This window comes from Podarcis liolepis (assembly GCF_965112155.1).
Source record: "Podarcis liolepis genome assembly, chromosome: 6".
Taxonomy (NCBI): domain Eukaryota; kingdom Metazoa; phylum Chordata; class Lepidosauria; order Squamata; family Lacertidae; genus Podarcis; species Podarcis liolepis.
The window spans coordinates 70,275,335-70,302,680 of record NC_139559.1 but is presented as its reverse complement, the minus strand read 5'-3'; the positions used below and the strand labels follow the sequence as shown (position 1 = coordinate 70,302,680).

Here is a 27,346-nt window from a genome sequence, read left to right as displayed (position 1 = left end):
TCTGTGAGTTATTCACAAACTGTGTTTCATTGACGTTCATGGAAGGGTTTGTTTCATTGTGCTCACAGTCTACAGTCTATCCATGCAAGTGCTCCATCTTTGATTGGAATACAAAGAGAAAGAGACAGACCCTGGAGGGAAATAGCATTGTGTGGATGTGCATGTATGGATGCTGGGTATTTTGTGCCTGAAACAATAGATTTTGTGTTGTTAAGAAGACAGGATGGAAGAATAAAACAGACTTTCCCCACAGTTATCAGGTTTGCAAAACTAAAGGTGTGTTTGGACGATACTTTCCTGATTCCTCCTCTGAACGCAGTAAGGTTGTGAGGAGGTCTTGGGCTTGTGTGCTTCCACCCAGTCCCTCTGTAACTGACCCAGAAGAATGTGAAATCTCCTTTGACCTTGGGTATTAAACTTGCTAAGCAGAAAAGGTCTAAAAGAGTTACGTGTGTGCCATCGAAAAGCAAAGCAATCCATTGTTCTATTTAGAATAGCAATTTTAGCAGAAAGGTGTAACAGTGCGGGGACATGATCAGCGTTCAGTCTCTTACCATAAGGCAGTGGTGGCTAATCTGTGTCCCTCAAGCATTGCTGAACCACAACTCCCATTGGGCCCAGCCAGCATGGCTGGTGATGAGGGATGATGGGAGCTGTAGTTCAGTACCTTAAGGGCCATGGGTTAGCTACGCCTGCCACTTGATCTAGGAACTAATTTGCTCATTTCTTTTACATGGAAGAGGTTACTTCAGATTCTAACGAGTCACTACTGAACTACTTGAACAGCTAGTCAAGCTAGGACAACAAGCTCTGTAAAGTTAAAGGACTTAAGTGCTGTTTTACACTAAATTTAAGTCAGTGGCCCAACTTACTCAGCATTATCCATTCTGTATTTTGGGTTCCCAGCATCGTTTTCTGGTGTGCATGAAGTTTATTTTTAACTGGAGATGCTGGGAATAGAACGTGGGATCCTTCTACCACTAAGTCTATTCATTTTAATTGCCGATTAGTGGAATATTTTGTGGCAACATCTGAGAAATACGACTCTTTTTCTCAATAAACATTTGCTTGTCACCTTGGTTACTACTGCACAGATTTTGTTTTCCTTTGTGGGTTTTCTTTGTGTGTGTGTGTATCATGTGCACAATTGAGAACAGTTGTCTTTAGTTAGAGTTTTCTGTATTTTGACACTATAAGTATAGACTACTTGGACATACAGATTCAGTTCCTGTTCTGATGCCCTGTTTGAAAAATGCATCAGAATTGATACAATTGGCTGTTAAATTGGTGGGGGAAATTTGGTTATCTTTAAAAGACAATAGGCTGATTGGAAAAAAAAAAGTTTGGAAGAACAATTCACAAAGTTAAAATTATGCAATTAAAGCTAGGTATTTCTTCAATATTTGAATTAAAATAACTTTATTCGATCATTCAGCCTTGGAAATAAGTATACAAAAGTTACTAGCCAATGACAGATTTTAAGATCAAGCTCTCCTCATATTAGTCACTCAGTTGTGTCTTAATTTTCTTTTTTAAACAACCCCAGTTCTTGAATCTTTCTTGCCATGGGCAACCAGACAAGTGACTGTTTATTCTTTTGATCAGTTCATTTAATTGCAACAATAGGGTTTTCTCTGCAACATGTTTTCCTCCTTAGTTAAATTGCATGTAGCATTTGGTGCTGGTCATCTATGAGCATAGCAAATCGTAAGTGACTTTGTGCTGGAAAAACAATTTCTGACCTGCTTATTTCTTTTGTTTATAAAGGGTTTCATTGGGCCCCCTGGTGTGGCAGGACTGCCTGGACCCGAGGGAGAAAGAGTAGGTTTTATGGAATTTTTGCGCATTCATGATAAGAAAGTGCCATGAAATCTAAATGTGACATGCATTTCATAGGACTCTGCCTCACATACACCAAACAGAGGGCCAAACTAGACATGGCATTAAATGGGTCATTTCTCTTAATGTGCACATTTCATAAATTGTAAACAGCTGCTGCAAGGGAACTCAGTTCTCCAGGAAGTGTAATTTGTCATGTCCTCTCCTTCCTTAATTTAACAACAACAACAACAAAATCAATGTGTTTATTCTTATGGCTTTTGGGGTCTATTCTAATGCTATTGACCGAAACAACTGAGAAATGAATGTGAGGTGCTTTGGTTCAAGTAATCCCTTTGGAAGCTGTTTAAATTTATTACTGCCTGCACACTGCCCACGCTTGTGCCCCAGAAAGGTCACTTCAGTGCTGCTAATGCAGCAAAAACAGTAACACAGGAGGCAGTACTTATGAGTTACCAGTCTCTGTAACCATAGTGGGTGCTGTGATTCTCCAGAAGTTTGACTCCACCTCTAGAGGCGAACTCCATCGTCTTTCGGGACAGACAGATGCCAACATGTCTACATATACTTAGATATCTGGTCTTTCATTGTCCCTTGAGCACAGAGGCAAGACTTTGTCTATTTTTACAATAGACACATTACTCAATTTCTTTTTGACGTCAATACAAATAGAGTCAATTAGCCAATAGTACCCACAGGTGTATATCTCCACCCCTACGCCACCCCACCCCCAAAAGATAGATATCATTTTGTGCACAGTTTACTAATTTGGCTTTTGGATCAGTATTTGCCAGCAGCCTCATGGTCTAAATCTGTGTGGAGTCATTCTTTCAGTGGGTCAGGACCTATGCTTTGAAACTGCTTGCCTATTAACATTAGGTAGGCCCCTTTTAATATTTAGATGTCTACTAAAAAAACTTTATTTCAGCAGGACGTATAGTTTAGTTACTCATACTTGTTTTTAAATATTGCTAATTTTAGCTGCATATTATTGAAAATTATTATACTGTTTCATATATGCCACTTAGATTTTGTTAAAAAATAAATAAGCAGGCTATAAACATTATGGAATTAATTGATTTATTAATTAAAGATTGTAAACAAATAACAAGAACAGTAATAGAAACAAACTGCATTATCAAGAGCCTGCAACTTTAATTCAAGGATTCTATTCTGTGACTTTTATGTTTCAGGGCATCCCTGGTTTACCTGGAAAAAGAGGTCCTAAAGGGAGACAGGTAAAGTGCCTCAATGTTTCATTAATTAATTCATTCAGTCTTTATTGGCATAACGGGCCAATGTATTATTCACTTAGTTTGCTGCTTGTTTAGTTTGATTGGTTGTTCCCTTTTATATTCTGAGGCTGTTTTCCTCAGCTTTTTTTTTTAGTTTTGTCCTGGAGGAAAGGTTTCTTATTAAAAGGATGTTCTGTACAAAGGCCTGAAAAAGAAAAGCGGGGGGGGGGGGGAGTAGAGGACCATATCAAAGAGCAGAAGGGTGCAGACAGCATGGAAGGGACCTCAGTAGGATTTTGAAAAGAGCAAATAACGTTTAACCTCCCCACTTTAGTTGTAAAACCTTGCTTTGAGAACAACTTAGCTTTATCAGAGTAGTGCTTCTTGCCGTCTCATAGACCTATGCAGTGAGAGACAGCATGAGAGGTAGCACTCTGTGAAAGAATAAGTAGGGGTGCTCCTAAAGAAAGATTTGGCATTTGAAATGTATCAGGCTAATTTAAATGATGGGGAGAGCCATTCCCATGCACCTTTCTCCATGTGTGAATTAGGCAAAGGTAAAGGGACCCCTGACCATTAGGTCCAGTCATGGCCGGCTCTGGGGTTGCGACGCTCATCTCGCTTTATTGGCCGAGGGAGCCGGCGTACAGCTTCTGGGTCATGTGGCCAGCATGACTAAGCCGCTTCTGGTGAACCAGAGCAGCGCACAGAAATGCCGTTTACCTTCCCGCCAGAGCGGTACCTATTTATCTACTTGCACTTTGACGTGCTTTCAAACTGCTAGGTTGGCAGGAGCAGGGACCGAGCAACGGGAGCTCACCCCGTTGCGGGGATTTGAACAGCCAACCTTCTGATTGGCAAGTCCTAGGCCATCCGTGTCCCTCTATGTGTGAATTACACTCCTTGAAATCCAAAAAGCAGCTGTAGTAGTTTTGTGGTGCCTGGCTTGCCCACCTGGGCCTTAATAGCTCCTGAGATACGGTAGATCTGATTTCCACTCCTCGCCATTATACAGGTTGATGTACTGCTTTCAAAATGGTCTTGGCTCCATCTTGGTTACTCTTTTGCTACCGTTTCATAGGCAGTAGCATTAGAACATCAGACTTTAGGAGAGAGAAAAGGGATTTTGCTAAGAGAGCAGTTGTGATTAGTACTTCAAATATTCTTGGCATACGTGAAGTGGAACAAAATATTAAACTGGTTAGCTTTATTATTAAGAAAATTATAGGGTCTGGGCTACAAGCGTTTTTAATATTCTGAATGTATAGTATGTTTAAATAAGAAACACTCTGTTATTCAAAACATATGTATCAAGTTTCTTTTCCACATTATGTATATTATATGAAAACTGGCATGTTTTACTGTATTTGAAAGTTATTGCCAATCGTATTATATTTGATACACAGAATCTTTGCAAACGTTATATTTGGTCGGGAGAATAAATTATATGAGGGCTTTCTTATACATGGAATTATTCTGTACAGCTAGAAGTCAATCTGATGTAGGACACTTCATAAATTGAATTTACAGTTTTCCAGTTTAACTCACTGTAGCTGCAAGAACAATCAATCATAGTTCCTAGTAAAATATTAATAGACTTCCTCCTAGGGATGTTCTACAGAAGCCCAGCAACTGGTACTATTTAATGCTAAAGAACAGTGTAATACCTGAATTGTTACAGGGATATTTAAAATGTAATGGGAGATAACACTTTTAAAAAAGACAAATCCTGACAGTGGCTTATGGGAGATTTAGGCTGGCATCTGAAGAGTTATTTTTGTATCTCCAAAAGTTTTTGGACTGTTACTGTAATAATTTTTTAGCAGAGGACTGTCTCTTTGCTGCCATGCCTTATCAGATACTGCTTTTGAAAGCAGCCTCAGGTGTCAAAAGAGAATGGCTATAGTAGAGTATCGTTCAAGGAACACAACTTGAAAGCACCCCTGGGAACGCAGAGCTAGCAATGTAATTCTTTGGATCCTGATTTTTAGGACTTCTCAGTTTTCTGAACAGTGTTGGATTTAAAACAACACCGACCGATATTTGAGAATTAAAGAATTGCCTTGCTGTAGCAGTTCATAGCAGTATGAATAGAATCATGCTCTGTTCTGTTCTTAGCTTTGTTTTGTCTTGCTTTTTTATATATAATGCTGACTTGTTTTAAATTGGCATGGCGTGGAGTTGCAGTGGTTGACTGATTGCTGTCACGGTAAAAGTTGATTCCCAGGGGGTCATTAACACAATAAGGATACAGATATTTATCCAGAGAAACACTCAAAAAGGAGTTCCTACTTCACCACTTGCTTCCAGTAGCAAATGCTGTGGTTTGGCACTCACCTGACCTCTAGTTGGTTGTGTCACTACTGGTTACCAGGAGGTAGAGGGGAAGGGGTGAGGCAGTGGTGAGGTCAGTGTGGCACAAACGGATATAATATGCATGGGTTGCTTGTTCATGCATGCGTGTGGGTTGTTTGATTACTCTTGAAGACTATACACTTGAGGAGGATTCATGCAACCCCCTCAATGCACCGAAATAAGGTTTGTGCATTCAAGTTACATCAGAAGGAGAACCACTCATGTAGTGCTCCTCCACATGAGGAGGAACCCCATTCCAATTTTGAACATGTGGGTGTGGGGGCACTGGCGGAGGAAGAGGGGTGCAGGGGGAGCGCACCGCCCCCGGCAGCATGATCCTGGTGGGGTGCCATTATGGCTGCCCCCCCCTGCCCATGCTGGGTGCCACGCCCTTGCGGGCGGTACACCACACCCCCAGGACACGCGCCATGCCTCTGCGGGCGGTGCGCCATGCCCCCAGAATGCGTGTCACACCCCTGCAGGTGGCACGCCACACCCCCAGGACTCGTGCCAGCCCCGTCCCCACCTGCTCTCCACCCCCCCAGTGCCGGAGCATGAGGCTCCACCACTGCGAGGCAGAAAATGTGGTAGCAGTCCATGCAAGTCATCACTGGAAGCTGGCAGCCTGATGGTGTTGACTCAGTGTGCAGCAGCTGTGAAAAAAGATTAATTCGACATTGGGGGTCGTTAGGAAAAGGTTTTTTTGTGGGGGGAAATGCCTATATCATAATGCTGTTGTTCAAATCTGTGGTGCAACCCTACTTGCGTATAGTTCTGGTTTTCCTCACCTCAAAAATGATACAGCAGAGCTGGAAAAAGTTTGTCAAAGGGCAACCCAAACGATCAACGTTTAGGGGTTTAAAGTCTAGAAAAACGGTGAGCACGAGGGAGCAGAGGGATATAAAATTATGCTTCATGTGGAAGAAGTGGCTAGGGAGAATGTTGAAAGGTTCAAGCCAGATGGCAGAAAGTACTTATTCACATAGTGCATAGTTAAAACTATGGAATTTACTCTCACAAAAAGTGGTGGTAGCCACAAATCTGTACAGCTTTAGAAGAGTGTTAGCCAAACTCATGGGGGATAAGGCAATCAGAGGTGTCGTAGGCTGCATGCTTCTGAATAGCAGTGGCTGGAAACCACAGGAGAGGAGAGTCCTGTTGCATTCAGGTCTTGCTCGCAGGTCTACCACAGGCATCAGATTGGCTACTGTGAGAACAGGATTAGACAAGATGGCCTGATATGCTGGGGCTCTTACGTTCTTTATGTGGGAATCAGGCTGTTAGAGCTGGAAAGCCGATAAGAGACTAAATTAGTAAATCAATAAATAACCCCCAAACACTATTCGGTTTGAAGATTCCTAAGAGCAAGTCTCCCCCCCCCCAAGCTTACTCTCAACATATAATATTAAATATGCACTCATATATGCTGTGACTCCTAACAAAACTATTGGTGATGTTTTAACCAGGGATTACCAGGTGATATTGGAAATAGAGGCCCCCCTGGTCCTGATGGAAGTCCTGTAAGTATGATGTCATGCGACAGAAAACAATAATGGAATTTTCGAGGTTATTCAGTCTCTGACAACCTGTAAGAGGCGTTGCTCCAGGATTATAACACATTCCTATCTATAAGAGGTTCCATTTACCTAATATGAGGTTAACCTCTCTCAGTATCTGGGTTGGAGAGATTGAGCATCCTAGGTCCCTATGTTTCAGAGCGACATTTTAAGGTCAAGCTAAATGCCAAGTTGAATGCATGATTGTGTTTGTGTATCTTTAACCTAATAACAGCCTTGGAGCAATTGGCATGCAATATGGGAGGAGAAAGGGAACTTCACCTCACTCCTCTTTCTTTTCTTTTTCTTTTTTTGCTATGTGCCTTGTGACAGGGACATGGGTGAGCTACTGGGGATGCAAATAGCAGAACCCCCCCCCCCAATGCCAGGGGCATTGTTCAGGAATGGTCCAGAAGGCCCAAGGTGTTTTGTTTTGTGCCCCACATCTCATGTCTTTCCCCCTGCTCAATAACAACAACCAACAACAACTTTGCATACATGCACACTGCAAAGAGCAGTGCTAGTGTGATCCCAGCCACCCATCATCTTAATTTACCCAGAGTCGCTTATTTCCGCTTTAATATGTACGTGAGCAGCAGTTCTTAGGGGTCCAGAAATTACTAGGAAGGTCCAATTCACATACACAGTGTACCAGGCTCAGAAAATCCTGCTAGCATTGCATAGCTCGGAGATAGCCCTGGTAGCCAGAGTTCATCCTAAATTTCCACATATGTGCAAATTTGTGTCATGAGTCTGTGTGCAGAGTATTTTAAGCATCTGAAAGCTACACAACTGCTGAAGGTGAATGGCAGTGTTTTTCTTCAGGAGAAGAATATTATGTGGATGTATTCGTCCCTTTTCTCTTATGTTGCAGTCCCAGTCCAAATCAGGGCCTCCCATGACTGTTGCATTAATAATAATAATAATAATACAGATAGACAGATTAGGTCAAACATTTTACTTCTTAGGGATGTCATCAGAAAGAAGGCAAGTGATTCCTTGGTTGTATTCATGATAGACCCTTATAACAGTAGCTGCTGTTGTGGAGCTGTGGACCCACGCTCCTGATCGTGGCATCATTGCAGAGCCAATCCGCCACTCCTGCCACTGCCTGACCTCAGTGTTGCCCCACTTCGGTCCCACCCAGGGAAGGTGCAGCAGTGCTGATATTGGGAGGGCATCTCTGTCACTCAGCTCCACCAAACCAGCCACTGCAGCTCTGTAGCAGCTGAACACTTGAACTAGGACTTATGAAGAATGTCGTCCTGGATGGCTAGGAATTCACAGCAATCTGAGTTTGTAGTCTGGGATGCTGCAAGCGCTGGACACCGTCAGAGCATTTTATGGGGGCTTCTTAATAATTGCTTATATCAGAATTAGTTTGTTGTGGGGTTCGTTTTGATAAGTAAAGAAAATACCTTGGACCTTTGGCCCTGTAAGAAGCCTGAGCTAACTGCTAGCAGCTGCTTCTTTATAAATGCTCAGATAAAATATTTTGCAAATGCTGCTGCAGAATAAACAGTTTAATTATAGAATCAAACTTGGCAGAACCTGGATTCCAAGAAAGAGAGAGAGACACACAAAAACTATTCAGTGCAACTGAGAACGTTTATATAGAAGAAGAAGAAGAAAAGTCAATAAATCCGTTTGCAAAGGAGTTCCTTCTAATTGTCTGTGACAGCTGCTGCTCTCGAACAACCAGTCCAGCCTGCCCCGTAGGGTTGGTTCAGGCAAGCTGCCAAACCTGCAGCTGCTGCGGTGGGGAGGGTTGCAGATGCTCTTGCACCTACTGTAGGAAAAATGTGCGATGGCTCAGAAGCTAATGCAGGCTTCCTCCAAACTCTGACATTAGAACTTGAGCAGCTGGTAATGAAGAGAAACCTATGTTTAAAACATACCTAGATGTCATACGTATAACCAGCACTTTGGATAAGACACAGATAAAGGCAACTACAGATCTCTCCTTGTACAGTGGTACCTCGGGTTACAGACGCTTCAGGTTACAGACTCCGCTAACCCAGAAATAGTGCCTCAGGTTAAGAACTTTGCTTCAGGATGTGAACAGAAATCGTGCTCTGGCAGCACGGTGGCAGCAGGAGGCCCCATTAGCGAAAGTGGTGCTTCAGGTTAAGAACAGTTTCAGGTTAAGAATGGACCTCCAGAACGAATTAAGTACTTAACCCAAGGTACCACTGTACCATTTGCAAATGTGCCCACAGGCCCCAAACATTGGCAACCCTTGCCATATGCTCTCCTCTGCCCCACGTGTTCTGCTATAATAGAGCAAATGCTTGTCTAAAGAATAGTTTTAGGTATAGTTGCCTTTCTCATCACCATTTTAAAAATAGGAACTGGAAAGAGGGTATACCGACTCCATGATACAGATTTGGCCACCTGAGTAGTTGTTTAAAGTGCCAATGAATGGAGGAAACAAACAAAACAAAACAAAAATCCTCTCTGTGGTTCTTTGTGGCTTAATAGCACGTGAGACTGCAAATCAAGAAGTCCCTGGTTCGAATCACGCTTCAACTTTTGATGTCACTTAATCCTTTTGGATCTTATTAAGTCCCCCTCTAAAACACGCCCCCACGTCAATCATCTGCCATGTGGGAATAATACTATTGGTTTTTCCTGCAGGGTGGTGGAAGGGTGTGTGTGGAATGCTTTGATCACTTACAGTGAATGTGAACTATCATCATTATTTGAAAAATAATGTTGATTGTGAGGTAGAAATTATTGTAACTGTGCAGCAGAATTGTCAGCCCCCCTACAGGTAAACCTCCACCACCATCACAGATCCTTGAGTGCAGCAGTGTGGTCTGCATGACAATAAATAAATAAAAAATGTATATTTCACACGTTGAGGGGTGTTGCAATCAACAGCGGATCCTCAGAGCTGCAAAATGGAAATGTGTGAATCAATAACCTCGATTCCGTTGCATACTGAACAGATAAAGCAGCATATAAATGGAAAGACCGAGCAAAGCACCTTTTTGCGCAGAGTGTGGAATTTGCTGCCACAAAAATCACATGCCCAGAAGCATGAAAGGTGGGGTGTCAGAGCAAGAAATGGCACGGAGACAAGGCCACCATTTTTATTTTGGGTTACAACTTTGGGTACAAGGCAGGTCCCATTCATGCAGCTCACTTGTAGTCCAAGGCCCTTGCCCATGTGCTGGGGTCTGTCCACAGGGTGTTGGCCTGAACTTACAAGCCTACTTACAAGCATGGACCAGTCCCAGTGGGCTCCTTAGGAAACCTATGAGCATTGCCAAGCAGCAGCCCCCCCGAAGTTGGGTCGGCTGTTAGAAGGCAGACTCTCTTAATCCCTTATTATGGGAGATCCCCATTGGGGGGCTGGGAGCTAACCCTCTGCTTTGCATGGTAATTACACAGATTCATGGAGAATCAGCTGCTTGTGATCATGAGTGCTCTCTGTCACCTGCAGGAACAGAGGCAACATGCCTCTGGATGTTGTGAGCATCTTGTAGCCATCTGGCCACAGTTCTGATCCAACGGGGCTCTTACATTCTTTTTCCCTATGCCGAACTCATATCCTGCAACCTGTGCCCTGTGTTTGTCACCATCTGAACTTTTGCTTGGAAACATGCAATTCTAATTGTTTTACGCCCATTTTTTCCCCCAAAGGGAATTGTTGGTGGTGTTGGTCCTCCTGGATTTCCTGGACTTCGAGTGAGTAGATATGCTTCATCCCATAGACCTTTTTTCAAAAGTTCAATTAATTACTCATGGGTGCTGTGCCATGCATTCACAGAAGTTTCTGCTAAATATTGAGGGGATTTTAGGGATAGTGATTTGCACAAACCTTCTGTAGTTCACTAATGTACATGCAATTTGTACATGGCTGCCTTGATCTGTGGTCATTTTAACTTTGTTGTGATCTTAGGACTGTTGTGATTGAATTGTGGCAACCTGTGCTGTAACACCAGGGCTTGTGCTTGAGTGTTAGTGCTTCCTGCTGAAACCGTACACAATGGCAGATTTGGCTGAATGGGAACTGGGGCAAGACGGAAATGGAACAGAAAGCAAAAGGTTGTGGGGTGGGGGAGGTTTGCAGCCAGGATGAATGAACTTGAAATAAAGAGCAAAGTAGGCCATGCTGCAACACAAACTATGCATGTTTATTAGAGAAGCTTTATTTATTTTTTAATTCCGGGGAAAAAGTGCTTAAATGGGTTGGAATAGAGAAAACATGGCTTGGAGATATATGCCCATATGCTATTTACTGAATAGGAAGACGTGAGCTGCAGTCTTTTAGCATGTAACTGAAAACATGAACCGCCTACACAGATGCATGGCAATGCTAATTTTCTCCAGAGGAAACATGCATCAAGGAATCAGTAAGGAGGGAGGGGATTGTGTTGTGGCCAACCACCCCGTCTTCTGTGCCACAACCACCCAGGCAGATGCATGATAGGAGTATGTGCTTATCAGAGTGCGAGGCTATAGCACATGTGTAGCATCTGGCAGTGCTGGTTCACTGCCAAACTTATGTGCTCTGTCTCTGGCCCCCGGACAAAATTAACTGCTCTGCCATTAGAAGCAGCTTTTAAAATTTGATTCTTGATCGCAAAAGTCTTTTTGCATCTAAATGCATTTGAGAAAGACAGTGGAAAGCTCCACTGCATGTTTAGTTATGTGAAAAGATGCTCTCTCAGACAGAAACTCTTTTGTGCACGAGATCCGTAGCCATTTCACATCAGTGGCAAAAGTAGCTGCGCATTTGTTGCAAATTTGTTCATGTATGCTGTTTGGTCATCCATCCTGAAACATACGCGGCGACACAAAAATGATAGGATGTTGATTCAAGTATATTGTTTACGTTTGAGTTCATAAAGCCTGCTCAGACTTTTGACAAAGCTCCTTACAAATTAAAAGTAGTCTCTTTTCTTACTTTCTAAGTAGCAAAATGAGTTCTTATGCACAGCCACGCTTGTATTCTTTAGTCATCATGTTACATGATCTGCCTTTCAGTGCCATAATTTTGATTCTTCACAGCATTCTTTTATTTTGCTTCCTAAAACAGATTTTTTAAAATGTGTTTTTCTTGGATGTTGCTAAGGAGCAAGTAGCACAAGTATTTCTTCCCTTCAGTGGAAACATATTCCCATTCTGTGCTTGTAGAAAGCCTTCGTTTCCATCCAAGCTCACATGTGAGTCTACTCTAGATCAACACACCGGGCCCAAGTTATTTTCTCTTTCTTATAGCTGGAATAGTTTCAGCTGGCTTTCAAGTCGGCGCAGGACTTTGCCATATGGATATTTCCATAACATCAACATTGGCTTGGCTGTTTCTAGACAAAAGTACATTTAGCCATTGCCAGATCAAGGCTTCCAGGCTATGGCTGAGATCCTAAGCACACTTGCTTGGAAGCAAGTCCCAGTGAAATCAGTGATGAAATCAGTTCCAAGTTGTGGTTAAAATAAGGTCCCAATATTCTACTGTTTAAAAAAAGACCCAAACAAACTCCAAAAAAAAAAACTATAACTGGAAACGAAACCAAGGTGGACTTTGCCAGAAAATACTAAGACTAATGGTATGGTGGCTGCTTTTGATTTCTAGGAATAAATGATGTGACAGAACATGTATGCACATTTAAATGAAAGGGTCAATTACACATCAGAGCAATCTAGTCCAAATGTCTGCTTCAAAACCTGAAGTAAAAAAGGCTTTTAAAAAAAGTTATCTACACTCATTTTCAGGGGAATATTTACTTACTTTACTGTTAGTTTACTTAGTCCATTTCTATTTTGAAAAATACACAATCCATTTAAGTGGCATTCTTCCCTTTGCCTGTGCTGAGACACAACCCACTCTTAAGAGGAGTTTTGGCCCGGGTGATTACTCAGAGTTGATCTACACCCTCATAATAATCACGAGGTATGAGTTATTCAGAAGTGACCCGCTTTGAGTTGTTCTAAAAGTTCTATATGTTCCCAGGGTTCCCTATGAATGCCTTGTATTTAGAAAGCTAGCCCTCCAAAACATTCAGATCCTGAAGTGATGTATGAAATCAGATGTAGGAGAGCAAGCTGAGACTGAGACAAGACAGAAATGCTCTTGTTGGTAGGATGGTTGATGTATCATAGAGATAGAGCCTATTTTAGACAGGGTTGCAGTGCCATTGAAGAATCAGGTTCATAACCTATGAGTACCTCTGGAAAAACCGTATTTTGGCTGTGCTAGGAGAGCTTTGGTATAACATAAGCTTGTGTCCCAGCGGCCACTGCAGAAAGAGGACATGGCCTGGGTCACTCATACTTTAATTTTATCAAGGCTAGTTTGCTGTTACAGGCTGTACTTGGGGCTCTCTTTGAAGTGTGTTCAGAAATTTCAGCTAGTACATTTAAAAAAGAAAGAAAGAAATGAAATGAAAACATTCAACTGGGTCCTTTTTTTTTTACCAACTTCACTAACTCCATGTCATATTTTGAGCTTAGTTCAAAGTGTTGGTCATTATTTATTTATTTTGTAATTGTTTTCACTTTCTGATACACAAAAAGCAAAAATAACAACAATAAAGAGAAACTGCCAAAGCAAGATGAGGGGAAGAAGGGAAGGCTGAGAGAAGAGAGGAGGAAGTAGTACTATTCTAAAAAGCAGCGTTATAGTTCCAGACAATTGTCCTTTATTGGCATATTATCCCAGAATTGTTTTTTTTTTATGAGAAGAAGGCTTTTCCTTTACTTTAATACATTCTGTAAATGGATGCCAAACTTTAGAAAAGTTGTCTTTCGTTTTCGGATGCCGTACCAATAGTCTTACATGTCCCCTGTAGCTGACTTCCATTGTCTGGCCGCTATAAGCTTGGCAGCTACGAACCAAAGGAATCAAAGTAGTTCTTTATTGGAAAACTCTGCTTCTGAATTATCAAATAAGGGGGGGGGGGAAGGACCATCACTGGGTCCATAGATTATGTTTGGAATGTAAGATAGGCTTATTTAATAAAGCCTTGAAAGACTGAATAACAGGGCAAGGCCACTGCATATGGTTGTATGTACCCATCCCCTCCCACTCCTCCAGCAAACTGAGCTGCTTGTTTTAGTAATTCTGCTCAGGGCATGGGGGGATAGGTACCACCTGCAGATAACCTTATGTGCATTCTCCCAAATGCACGCTAATAGGGTGTGAAATCGGTTAACGTGACCTTCCACACTTGCGAGCAAATGAGTGGCGCTTCCTGATACTTCATTTTTCATCCCGTCATTCAGCATAGACATTTCCCCATCTGGAAAGAGCAGAAAAGTTCTACCTGGCTGTATTGTTCAGCCCTTTTCCAGTCTATCAGGCAGGCAGGATATCCTTGCAATGTATTTTCCAGCTGAGGAAAGAGAACGGTAATATCGTGATTACACGCACATCTTGGATGTTTTATTGTTGTTTAATTAGCTCTCAGACAGGTTAGCTTGGATGGGTCAGAAGAAAACCAGCACTCAAGGAGCAAATACACTATATTGTCTTATGACAGAGGTGGCCAACATGTTGTTTTCCAGGTGTTGTTGGACTACAACCCACATCTTGCCTGGTTATTAGCCGTGCTGACTGGGGCTGACAGGATTTGTAGGCCAAATGCATATGTTGGATACTCCTATTATACAGGCTCTCTGTATGACTTAGTTCCCTTTTAAGAGTAAACACACAGAGCAGTCATGTTCTTTATTGTCTTTTAGGGTGTTGTAGGACCAGCCGGATCATCTGGCGCACCTGGGATTCCTGGACCTCTGGTACAGTGTTTCATAGCTCATACCCAAGTGTTTTGCTGAAAGCCCTTTTCTGCCAGACAGTTGAACAATTGTGTTTTGTAATTTCTTTTATCTTTCTTCTGCATAGGGTCTTCCGGGGAGTATGGGGCAACCTGGATTGAAAGGTGATAAGGTGATCTAAATAGTTTCATTATCGGTGCTCTTTTAACTTTGAACCTTATCTACACCTCCTAATGTGATTCTACAAAGAACCCTTTCTTACGTTTCTTTTTTTGGAGGGGGGGAAAGCACCTGCAATAAGGTTCTACATTTTACCCGCCGCTTTGTTTTGTACAAGCTACTCGGGGCTAAGAATCTCTGCCAACACACACTGCTGCTGTAGCTATTACTACTGTGAATAATCTCATCAAATGCTGAGACCTGTTTTAGCCATTAGAGGCTCTGAAATCATACCCATTTGTGCAGCAGTGCAATGCACTTGGGCTGTGAATAACAAGCCATACTGACACATTTCTATGTCTGTTGGACTTCATAAAACTTTCTATTAAAGTGTCCCTTCTCTCTCTCTCTCTCTCTCTCTCTCTCTCTCTCTCTCTCTCTCCCCCCCCCAATGTTTCTGAATATGCTAATACATTGTTTAGGGCGAACAAGGCACTTCAGGAGAGATGGGGGAGCTGGGATACCCAGGAGACAAGGTAACTCATAACAGCTCTGTTTTGACCAACAAGTCTTAGTCTTCTTGGAAATGTGCTACACTTTATACAGAGTGGTCTTATGTTCTGCACTGTTGTGTTTATCAGTCGTGGGTGGTATCCAAATAACTCATTCTCAGCTCTGCTGATGTCACTTCCTCTTCATCCGGCTGCACTGACTGCTGGGGCTCGCTCATGGTTTCATTCAATCGTAGGCGAGCTTGGGGGCATGACCTGGGGGGCAGACCAGAGGGAAGACTTCATCTCTGACTTCCCTCTGATCCTCTCCCTGGCTGTATAAGCCACCCACGCCCAGGCACTGGTCTAAATTGGTGTTTGGTAGCCCCACCCACTCGGCACTCTGTGTTCAGGACTGCCCGTGGACATGCCATGCATAAGACCTTGCTATGGACGCCTTCAATCACTGTATTCGGGGCCAGGGAGAATTTTGCCTGTGATATTTTTTGAGGCAGATTGATTCCAAAGGGTATATTGCTGCCTTCCGGAAAACAACATCCTCAGCGGAATTCAACATAGTGCTAAGGCTAACATTATTAGTGCAAGGATTTTTCCTTGCTCAACAGAACATTCTCCCCTTTCCCTATGTCCTCTAGATAAGCGCCCTGCAAACTTTGTGCAAACGAATCAGGATGGTTGCTCAATTAACAGGTTGTCTGGAAGCAACCTACGGTATGTTTCTCTGACAGAATGGGGAAGGATAAGCACAGGAGGGAAGCAAGAGGTTTTGTTTTGCTTTAAAACCCATCTAGGTGGATTGGTTTTCAAAGAAAAATGTTTCGTAGCAGTGGCAAAAAGAAAGAAAGAAAAAGAATTAAATATAAATGTCTCTCTTTTATTCTTGTCAGCCCCCACGTAGCTTTGTAATGCAAAATATCTATGGGCTCAGGCAAAATAATCATTATTTTAGCTGAGCTGCAGAGTTAAGCTGTATCTGGATAGGATTTTCCTATATTTCTATGGGAATGCTTTATCCCCCAAATGGAAGCATAACAAGTCCTGTGACAGATAATTTATAAAACCATCTCCTCCCTCCTTCTATTTTTAATGGGAATGTGCTGCCATAATTTTCACTTAAATTCTAGCCACTCTTAACTGTATTTCTCAAAGGGTACAGCTGGTTTGCCGGGACCACCAGGAATCAGAGGAAAACCAGGACCCCCGGTATGCCTTAACACTTAACTTCATTTGCACTTCAACAGTAGCAGCATTTATTTGAGTTTGGTATTTAATAATATCTAAAAGGGTTGCTGACCAAATCTTATCCGGCACATTGCCATACAATGCATGTTATTTATAAGAAGTAAGGAACTAAATCATTGGGCAATATATTTGGGGTGTGTATGTGGTTGGGGAGCATTTTCAGATGTTCAGCTTTCATAATCTAAAGTCCTGATACTGGTTATGCATGTTTCTTATTTCAAGCAAACAAGGATTGTTTATAAATTTGAAGAATGTAAATGGGGAAAAAAATTCTTTCTGACCAAATTAATAACAACAAGAAACTAGGGAGAAAGAGAAACACCTACAGAATCTGATTATTGGATATGAAACCATTAACCTATTTGATTCATATAAGAGAAAGGACAGTCCAAAAATGGGGGGGGGGGGTGTCATGTGACAGGAACTGAACTGTTTTTCGAATTGCAGGGATACGATGCATCCTAGTTGTATTTTCCAATATGCGTGCATTGACATTATTTTAAACACAAAAAATAAATTAATAACCAGTACAGAGTGAACATTGGTAATATCCAAATTGATAATAGGAAACTTTATATTCCTTGGACCGTCTGTTGGTGAAAATATAACAAATGGTATATTAAAAATCACTCCAGATAGATAATAGATAAAGGGGTTGTATCCAAGACTAGTCATACTTAGAGTAGAGCCTTTAGGTAAAGGTAAAGGGACCCCTGACCATTAGGTCCAGTCGCAAACGACTCTGGGGTTGAGGAGCTCATCTCGCTTTATTGGCCAAGGGAGCCGGCGTACAGCTTCCAGGTCATGTGACCAGCATGACTAAGCCTCTTCTGCCGAACCAGAGCAGCGCATGGAAACGCCATTTACCTTCCCTCCGGAGCAGTACCTATTTATCTACTTGTACTTTGACGCGCTTTCGAACTGCTAGGTTGGCAGGAGCAGGGACCAAGCAATGGGAGCTCACCCCGTTGTGGGGATTCGAACCGCTGACGTTCTGATCGGCAAGTCCTAGGCTCTGTGGTTTAACCCACTGCGCCACCCGCGTCCCTCAGTAGAGCCTTTAATACACCCCTATTTTGGAATTAAAAATTTACCAAAAACGGGAGCCATTTCACCATGAAACCCTTAAAACCAAGATAGATAGATATAAACTTTTCTTTTGGTAATTGTTCAGATGTACGTTTTTGTGAAGAAATAGGAAATGTCTTATGCAGAACTAATCAGAAAAACCTGGATTTATAATGGATGCTCTAATTTTAGGGTAAAACAGGAGATCCAGGACCCCGGGGACCACCGGGACCTCTTGGACCTGAGGTAAGGAACTATTTAAAGAAGTAAATAATGCATCCTACTTTGCACTGAAAACAGCACAATTGGGCTAAGCTTTCGCTGCTCATGCATGAAGGGTGGCTGATTTGGCTCATGACGCAGTAACCGTACTGAATTTGGTCAGTGCCTGAATGGGAGACCACTTGGGAACTTTGGATGCCCCAGAAGAAAGGAGGTGTATACATGTAATAAATAAATAGCCATTTCTGATTCTTCGTTTAATGCAGATGTTATTCAGTACTTGCTTGGAAAGCAGGATATACAGTTTGCACTGACCCGGTTAGCTGGGATCCTTTTAAGATCCTCAATAAGAATCTACATCCATGTTTTGCAATACATAAATATATTTAACTTAGGAACGTAATTGCTTAAGAGCCAGTAAGTTGTTTAGAAGAAGAAAACCCTTTAAAACTGGTTTATTTGCCTTAACCAGGTGTCATATTTGGTTAATACATTGCTGCATTACAACCTCAGTTCTCAAACGTCTCTGTTGACGAATGATTCGGAACCCAAAATCCAAAAACCCAGAAGTACCGTTTCCCCCTGTGTATAAGACTATATATTTTTCCTAAATTTTTGAGGTTTAAAATAAGGGGTCATCTTATACACGGATAGTGTATAGTGCATTTTCTTAATTTTGAGTCCCCCAAAATAGGGGGCGTCTTATACATGAGGGTGTCTTATACACAGAAAAAGACGGTAATTGCTTCCATTTTTGAACAAGCCTCAAAAGTTGAATGGCTTCCACTGCATGTTTTTCCATTTTTTCAATGGATTTTGCGACTACCCATTGCTCCTTGGTTTTTGAACATTTCGGAAGTCGAGCCATCTTCCAGAACGGATTACATTCGAAAACTGAGCTTCCACTGTATTGCAGAAATACGTTCAAAAGTTCATAACTATAATCTAAGGCTCATAAATATAATCTAAGGCTTGTGTTGCATGGCAAACTGCAGTGTGCTTCCACAAGCATTTTCTCATGTAGCTTGTGTTCGGTGGTGAGTAATGAGGGTCAGCTGACCGAAAACAGGGAGAGGGAGAAGTAAAAATAATAATCCCAACAGGCGCACCCATTCTCTTGGGCCTAGCTACAGTATATTTTTGAATATGAGTTTAAAGACTTTATTTTTATTTTTGCTGTGAAAATGGAATTTCATGAGAACAGGAGCATTGTTACTATTATCTGCATTGGAAAGCCATCTGATTAAAACCACTATCCTGTGTATGGAAAAAGGATTCCTTGCCAACTCCGGCAGACTGAGCTTCTCTGTGTCTTCGTGGGGTTCTTCCCCCTTCGGTGGGGAAGTCCCTGCATTGCATCCCACAAACTTCTTTCAAAGCAGAATTTATTGTTTCCTCAAGGGGCTTTACTCCAGACTGCATCTGGAGTAAAGAAAACATAAGTCATTTCTTTCAATAGATACTTCATTGTATCCATAAATTGTTTTGATCTGAAATTGCGCACTTAATTTTTTTCAGGACGGTCAGCCATATGGGAGTCGACTGCCATATGTTTTGTGCACAGAGCTTGGGAATTACAAAGGAAAAGGGGCACGTTTGATTTGAATCATGCTTTGGTGGCAGCAAAATGCAAGTTTCTTACGCACGAATCCCTGATCGTGCTCCCAAAAGTCTACTTTCAAGCCATGTTTCATCTCAAACTGTGACGTTTTGAGGTTCTGCAGACAATGCTGTAAGCACTGGGGTATCCAATAACTTCTGTTTACTATTACTTACATTAAAAAAAACCCCAACCTCCTAACAGCTGGTAGTTAGCTATCAGTGCTTCTGCATAATTTCCTGCAACATGAGAGTGCTTTGAATCTCTTGATTCTCAAGTGCCTTTGGCCAAGAGTAATTTAATTAATTAAGGTGCTTCGACCTATATTTCCAAAGCAAGGCTTGTTATTTCAGGGTTGCCAGGTGGAAATTCCAATCACAAGAGACACCAAAGGAGCTATGGAGCAGTTCAGTTTCAGTTATCTGAAATTAGATACATACTCTTAAAATAAGAGACATCTGGCCACTATACAGTCATTCCTCAGGTTGCGAACGCTGCGGGTTGTGCATTTTCAGGCTGTGGACTGCGCCAAACCCGGAAGTACCGGAACGGGTTACATCCAGTTTTCAGCGCATGCGCAGAAGCACCAAATCGCATCATGTGCAGATGTAGTGCTGCAGGTTGCGAACGCTGCGGGTTGAGAATGTGCGTGATAATATACCACTGTATATTATTTCCTCCATGCAGCTACAGTGACAGAACTGCATAGCATGGGGGATTTTGAATATATGAACCATTATTGGATATACAGTGGTACCTCAGGTTAGATACGCTTCAGGTTACATATGCTTCAGGTTACAGACTCCGCTAACCCAGAAATAGTACCTCGGGTTAAGAACTTTGCTTCAGGATGAGAACAGAAATTGTGTTCTGGCAGTGCAGCGGCAGCGGGAGGCCCCATTAGCTAAAGTGGTGCTTCAGCTTAAGAACAGTTTCAGGTTAAGAACAGACCTCTAGAACGAATTAAGTTCTTAACCCGAGGTACCACTGTATGAACTTTTCATTAATTCCAGACCTGTTCACAAGAAACACAACGTGTTCCGGGGCTTTCATATTTCCAACAGAAATGTGCTAGCATCGCTTAAGTTTTGTGTTTGACATTCAGAACACCTGAAAGTGTGAAATTAGGATTATAACAATTATACACATACACTTGGAGGCTTTAGATTTGTTTTTCCTCAAACAGTACCTTCCTCTGTCCTTTTAAATGCCACAGTACGAACCACTTTTAAAACAAGCATCTTGTTATGACATAAGAGGCCTGCTGTTCAAAGAAAAGCAAACACTCAGCTAGGCTAACATGTGAGCCTAAACAGCTCTCTGGATTATTTCAAGCAATGGTTTTTAGGCTGTGTGTGTGTGAAGCTTTATTTAGTTAATGGGGAAATTAGCTGATGTTTGTTTAGACACAAAGCAGTTGCGTTACCATTCTGAAATTTCACTGATTCTTCTGTGGTTTGGAACTCCTAGAATGTTGAGATATTTTGTATTTATCCAAAACGGCCATAGCGCTGTATTAGGGCACATACTCTTGGTTCTGCTTCAGAATGTATAAATCTGTCACCTTTTACTAAAGTAACAGGGCACGTGATTTGTCTGCAGAAGTTCCTAGGTTCAATCCAAGTAGAACTAAGAAAAATATCCATCTGAAACGTTTGTTTCCAGTCACTGCTGCTGACCTATAGAACACCAGTGGTCTCACCCAAGGTCGAAGAAGGCATTCCATGTTTCCTATAACAGAGCTGTTGGTTCTGCAAAGGAAGATAGTTGATGATGAACTTGAGGTAGCTTCTGAACAAAAAGGAAAAGGATGTAGATAACCAGGGCCTTTTTTTCAGTCGGAACTCGCCAGAACTCAGTTCCGGCACCTCTCAGGTGGGCGTCATTGCCATTTTCAGAGAACAAGGGGGGTGTTCATGGTGAGTTCTGGCACCACTTTTTCTAGAAAAACAGCATTGGAGACAACTTTGTTCCTCGAAGTAGTTCCTTCCTTTTACTTGTGCCTAACCTGCCACAGGGGACGCGTGTGGCCCTGTGGGTTAAACCACAGAGCCTAGGACTTGCCGATCAGAAGGTCGGCAGTTCGAATCGCCGTGACGGGGTGAGCTCCCATTGCTCGGTCCCTGCTCCTGCCAACCTAGCAGTTCGAAAGCACGTCAAAGTGCAAGTAGATAAATAGGTACCGCTCCAGCGGGAAGGTAAATGGCATTTCTGTGCGCTGCTCTGGTTCGCCAGAAGCGGCTTAGTCATGCTGGCCACATGACCCGGAAGCTGTACGCCGGCTCCCTCGGTCAGTAAAGCGAGATGAGCGCCGCAACCCCAGATTCGGCCATGACTGGACCTAATGGTCAGGGGTCCCTTTACCTTTAACCTGCCACAGAACTTTACAAACTACTAAAAATGCAAAATCTACAGATTCTTTGGAGGAATATTTTCATTTCCAAAATTGTTATTTTCAATAGCTTTGCATATGGCTTGCATAACGTGGCAGAGCTGTTAAGCGTATAGCATCGTTTTGAGTCTTTTGAGGTAGGTTGCTCTTGTAGCAAAATAGAAAAAACCATTACAATTTGGGCTGGGGAACAGAATGTGAAAATATTTCCAGGGTTACTTTTACATTTCATAGGTATTTATGTCTAAGAGTGAATGGTTTGATATAAATTAAGTTATTATTAGTTATATAAATAATATAATAAATTATTGTATTAACTTGATCTAGAAAATGTGAAATTAGTAAAGTCTTACTCAAACGCATCACCCACACCGACATTTTCTCCATACAACTGTTGGATTTTAGAACTGAATAAGCAGAATAAAAATGTTATTTATTTATTTCTTGCTTTCTAGGGTTTTCCAGGGGATATTGGTCTTCCTGGTTTGAATGGCCCTGAAGGCCCAAAGGTAAGCATATGTGAAGTACTCTTTGTAAGCTCTTTCAGAGTGCAGGATAATATCAGTATTCCTTGCTAAGAAAAGGTGTAACTTTTTTTTTTACTTTGAAGTCACTATCCATTTGCTTTTAATAACTTTTATACAGAGGTCGGTCTGTGAGAAATCTTTTAGATCTTGACGTAGGTAAACTTGCTGCTCTTTAAAATCCAGTTGTATAGTTCTCTCTCAGAAGCACAGTAGGAGAAGAAAATGGAAGAAAAATAGGCACAGCTGTTGGATCCTACCAGTTGGATGTATGAAGGAAGCAAGGGTAAAAAGATAGGCAGGAGTTTGTAGAAACAGATCCTTCCTCAGTTGTTTTCACACTTCCCTTATCAAGGGATCCCTGAAGCCAGAAGGGAGACTCCATAGACTTTGCATGGTCAATGTTCAGCTTACAACTGAGACTGTGAGTCTTTGGCTACCTAGTCATAGGCAGGGCTAGATCTCTTAATCATTCATGGATGATGAAGACAGCAGTAAGATGATTGTGCAAGGGAGCTATAAGCCTGAATCCTAAATTCTCTGATGCAGCTATTAGCATTTCCTAATCCACTGTTACCAATAATTTTGGACTCTAATTAAAACAGGCTGTCTAGAACAAGGGCAAGAATTTGGTTTCCCCAGCCATGATCTAGTACCCTTGCTTTGTGGCTGAATGACTAACACATTGAATCATAAACAGACAGTGCTATCAGAATTGTGACAGAGTTGGGTTCAGGTGACAAAACGCCTTGTTCTCAGCAGCTTCTTCCTGCTTCTTCTTGGATAGGCTTCTGGAACACTGGATCCAGTGTGGATAGGGAAACCAAGGTAATGCTAGGTCAGATAAATAAATAAAGGTCAGTTGGGAGGGTCCAGTGGCACAGAATCCACTGAATTTTGAGGGTACTCTCTGAAGCTGCCTCACAGGGACTTTGAATTTTCAAGTGGTTACAATCAAATGCCCAAAGATGAACTGAACGTATGGTGTCAGCATGCATGTGGACCACCTAGGCCATGGTGAAGAACAAGCTTTGCTGAAACAGAGTCAGCATGGATTATGCAAGGGCAAGTCCTGTCTCACGAACCCATGAGAGTTCTTCAAGAGCGTCAGCAAGCATATAGAGAAAGGTGATCCGGTTGACATAGTGTACTTGGAGTTTCAGGTACCTCACCAAAGACACCTAAGTAAGCTTAGCAGCCATGTAGTAAGAGGACAGGTCCTCTTGTGGATCAGGAATTACTTAAGTAGCAGGAAGCAAACCATAGGAATACTGTAAATGGACAGTTCTCTGAAGGGAAGGATGGAAGAAAGTGGAGTACCCCAAAGACCAGTGCTGTAGCCTGTATTTTTTAACGATCTAGAGTTAGGGATGAGCAGTGACATGGCTACATTTGTTCATCATACTAAATTGTTCAGGATCATTCAGACAAAAAGAGATTGTGAAGAGATCCAAAAGGACCACTCCAAACTGAGTGGGCGGTCAAATGGCAAATGCAGTTCAGTATAAACAAGTGTGTAGTGATGTATGTTGGACCAAAAATTTATTAACTTCACGTATATGTTAATGGGGTCTGAACTGGTGGTGACTTACCAGGAACAAGACTTTGGGGTCAAAGTGGACAGCTCAATGAAGATGTCGACTTAGTGTTCCACAACTGTGAAAAATGCAAATTTCATGCTGGGGATCATTAGGAAAGGAATCAAAAATAAAACTGCCAGTATCATAATGCTGTTAGGCAAAGCTATTGGTGTGACTGCATTTGGAATACTGTGTGGAGTTCTTGTCACTTCATGTTCAAACTGATACTGTAGAGCTGGAGAAGATTCAGAAAAGGGCAACCCAAATGATTAAGAGGTTGGAGTGACTCAATCCATGAAGAAAGGTTGCGTTATTTGGGACTTTTTAAATTTTTCACTAAAGCTCATTGATATCCAATAAAGTTGAATGCTGGAAGATTTCATGACAGATTTTAAAAAAGGGACTTCTTCATGCAGTGCATAGTTAAACTATGGAGCTTGCTCCCACAGAAGGCAGTGATGTCCATCAACTTGGATGGCTTTAAAAGAGGTTTAGAGGAGAAGAGGAAAAGAGGAGAAGACTATCAGTGGCTACTACGTATGACAGCTATAGTCTGCCTCCATGATTTGCAGCTGTATGCTTCTGAATACCATTTGCTGGAAACCTCAGGAGAGAAGAGTGCTGCTCTTCTGCTGAGGTCTTGCTTGCAGGTTTCCCACAGGCATCTAGTTGGCCACTGTGAGAACAAGATACTGGACTAGATGGGTCATTGGCTTGTTCCAACAGGCTGGTCCTTATGACTTGTTTAGAAGTTGGCAGGTGCTGCTTTAAAACACGGTCGCCATTGGTTGAAATTTTTGTATGACTACGTCCCAAGTTTCTGCTAGAACGCCTATCAACTCTAAATACACCTTGTGTGGACTATGACTTTCTCCCAAGCCTAAGACCTAGAAAAAGCACCTCTCCTGCAGCAACAACTTTGATTGCAATCATTGTCCAAGTCCAATGACACATGTTGATATTAATGTTGATGTTATGTCAACATTTCAGCCATTTATTTGGGTACAAATATCTGCGATCGGGAAGTATGTTCACATTTCTCCCTAGTAAAATATACTGTCACAACCCTCGCTGCTCTAGTTTATTGCTATTCACTCAGATCCCTGCCAAAATGCTGATTAGTTAGTTGGAAACTTCAAATGTTGTTTGCTATAATAATAACTTTTACGAAGAGACTTTATGGTCTCCATAGATTTTTTTGGCTCTTGTACATGGAGAGCTCAAACAGCCATCTCTAATCAGAGAAAATTGGTGTCTTACATTTGAGATGAGCGTTAGACAAAATGGAAAAGCTTTTACACAGTCTATAAGACCAAGAGTCGAGGCCTACATGACACTGGAAATGTTCAGCTTTAGCTCTCCCAGCTGCTTTGTGCTGACTGCGGTTTTGAGGAGTTCCCTCTTTCTTTTATTTTTGGAAGAAAGCTTTGCTAAGCCTCTCTTTTCCTCATTCTTCTGTTTTTATGCTTCCACAGAAGTTAAATGTATGCTAACTGCCAAGAAAGCATTACAGAACTTTTGTGTTAACACTAGTTTAAGATATCCATGTTTCATACTGTCTGCAAACGCTAGACTGGCTGGTTCATTATTATTTTTTCTATTTCTTTTCCCAAATCCCTACAGTAATCAACAAATGTAATTCCCTGGTATATTTGAATTGTATAATTATGTACCATGATCTGAACATACAGTTCAGCTTGTAAACAACATTTTTCTTTTGACCTTTGGATGTGATCAACATCCAAACATTGTTGGAAGTATTTTCATTTCATTAGTTTTAGAAGAACCTATTGGTGGTTGATTTTGGTATGAGTTCTTTCCCTTGAGTTGTGTTTGCTAATGATATCTCTGGCCTTTCCATCACAAGAGCAGCTGACGTAAGGATGCTAATTGGTTAGATGAATCAATTAAAAACATTTTGAATATAAAGGCGCCTCCACAATTAACAGATTTAAGCAGATTTTATCTCAAGTGATTTTTTGATAATTAATATTAATTACTATACTTAAAAAAGCCTACAGGTAGCAAATGCTATCTTCGAAGAGGCATTTTGCCCTATGTGTACTAAAAGTGGCAATGTGTCGTCTAAGGATCAAACTGTGCAACTTTAGCTGCATCCTCATCACAGCTAGTTTGGCCTTGGATGCCGCAACCCTCAGAACAAAGAGAGAATGTTTCCCCCCCTGTCTGAAGATTTATGCAAATTTAGTAGACTGATAAATCAATTAATCGGCTCATACTGATATGATTAATGGACTACAAATTGTCTATTCCCATTTGAACCTGCACAATAACTTGGCTCAGGTTCTGAAGCCCTTCCTGTTGACTCTGACAAAAATGCACTTGGTGGGGATGTGGGAAACAGCATTTGCCATTATGGGCATCCAGTCCCATTTAACCATACACCCAAAAGCAGAGTTTGTGATGAGGCAGAGCACCAGAGCCACCCTTTCTGACGTTGGCATCTCTGTGGCCAACCTGGACCGGAATGGGCAAGGCCATGGTGAGCTTGGGGCCACGTAGGTGTGCCAACAGCAGTACCAGATTGTTAGTCCTACTGGTGCAATTGTATGTCCCCGACCTTGCTGCCATCCTACTCCTGTCCTGTAAAGCAGTGTTGGGAAGGCAACTCCATGGCTGTGCCCACTGCATGCATTGCCACTGCGCTTTGCACAAGCTGCTGAAAGGCAAGGCTGTCTTATTTGCAATGTAAACCTGGAAAGATGTTTTTCTTTTCCACCCAAAAAGTGTATTGTAAGAGTAAGAACCGCCTCTCCTCAGAGGAGGCTGCCACTCAGGTTTCTACATGTCAGCGATCTGGACATAATAATAATATAATTTATTATTTATACCACTACTTAGAAGGCCCTCTGCCTGGTTCCCTGTAACCTGGCTTCTCACAGCGACGGACCTCAGTGTCCGGGCAGAACAATGGGGGTGGAGACGCTCCTGCAGGTATACTGGACCGAGGCTGTTTAGGACATGCCTCCTGATTGAAAATGGTCAGATCCAGAGCAGTGACTCAGGCCAATGATGCAACATGAAGCCCCCTCTGGAGATATGTAATTTTATGATTGAATGATCCAAGTATGCCCAGTGCAGTGGTATCTACCTTCTAGCAGAGTTGGATTTAGAAGGGAGCAAGCCTATATCAATATACATTTGGATAATCAGAGCAGGGCCTTTCATCCGTGGCTCACGGGAACCTTTAATTATTTAATTCATTTATGTCTTTCAGCGCACTTATTTGAGAATTAACTGCCACGCATGCTGTAAAATGGAAATAGCTGGTAGCTTCTTTCCATTACTTTCTGGTGTTTTGTTTGGACTGCTTACA

The 27,346-nt window shown here is 42.0% G+C and overlaps 1 protein-coding gene across 1 annotated transcript in view; it reads left to right on the top strand.

Annotated features, from left to right (window-relative positions):
• The window catches only part of COL24A1 (collagen type XXIV alpha 1 chain), a 167,683-nt gene that overhangs the window by 49,372 nt on the left and 90,965 nt on the right, over nt 1-27,346 (top strand). The window contains exons 11-20 of the mRNA XM_083510891.1: nt 1,768-1,821; nt 3,033-3,077; nt 6,896-6,949; nt 10,634-10,678; nt 14,678-14,731; nt 14,838-14,882; nt 15,352-15,405; nt 16,531-16,584; nt 17,884-17,937; nt 22,361-22,414. Of these exons, the coding sequence (XP_083367017.1) occupies nt 1,768-1,821; nt 3,033-3,077; nt 6,896-6,949; nt 10,634-10,678; nt 14,678-14,731; nt 14,838-14,882; nt 15,352-15,405; nt 16,531-16,584; nt 17,884-17,937; nt 22,361-22,414 (513 nt within the window). The remainder of the gene's footprint in view (nt 1-1,767; nt 1,822-3,032; nt 3,078-6,895; nt 6,950-10,633; nt 10,679-14,677; nt 14,732-14,837; nt 14,883-15,351; nt 15,406-16,530; nt 16,585-17,883; nt 17,938-22,360; nt 22,415-27,346) is intronic.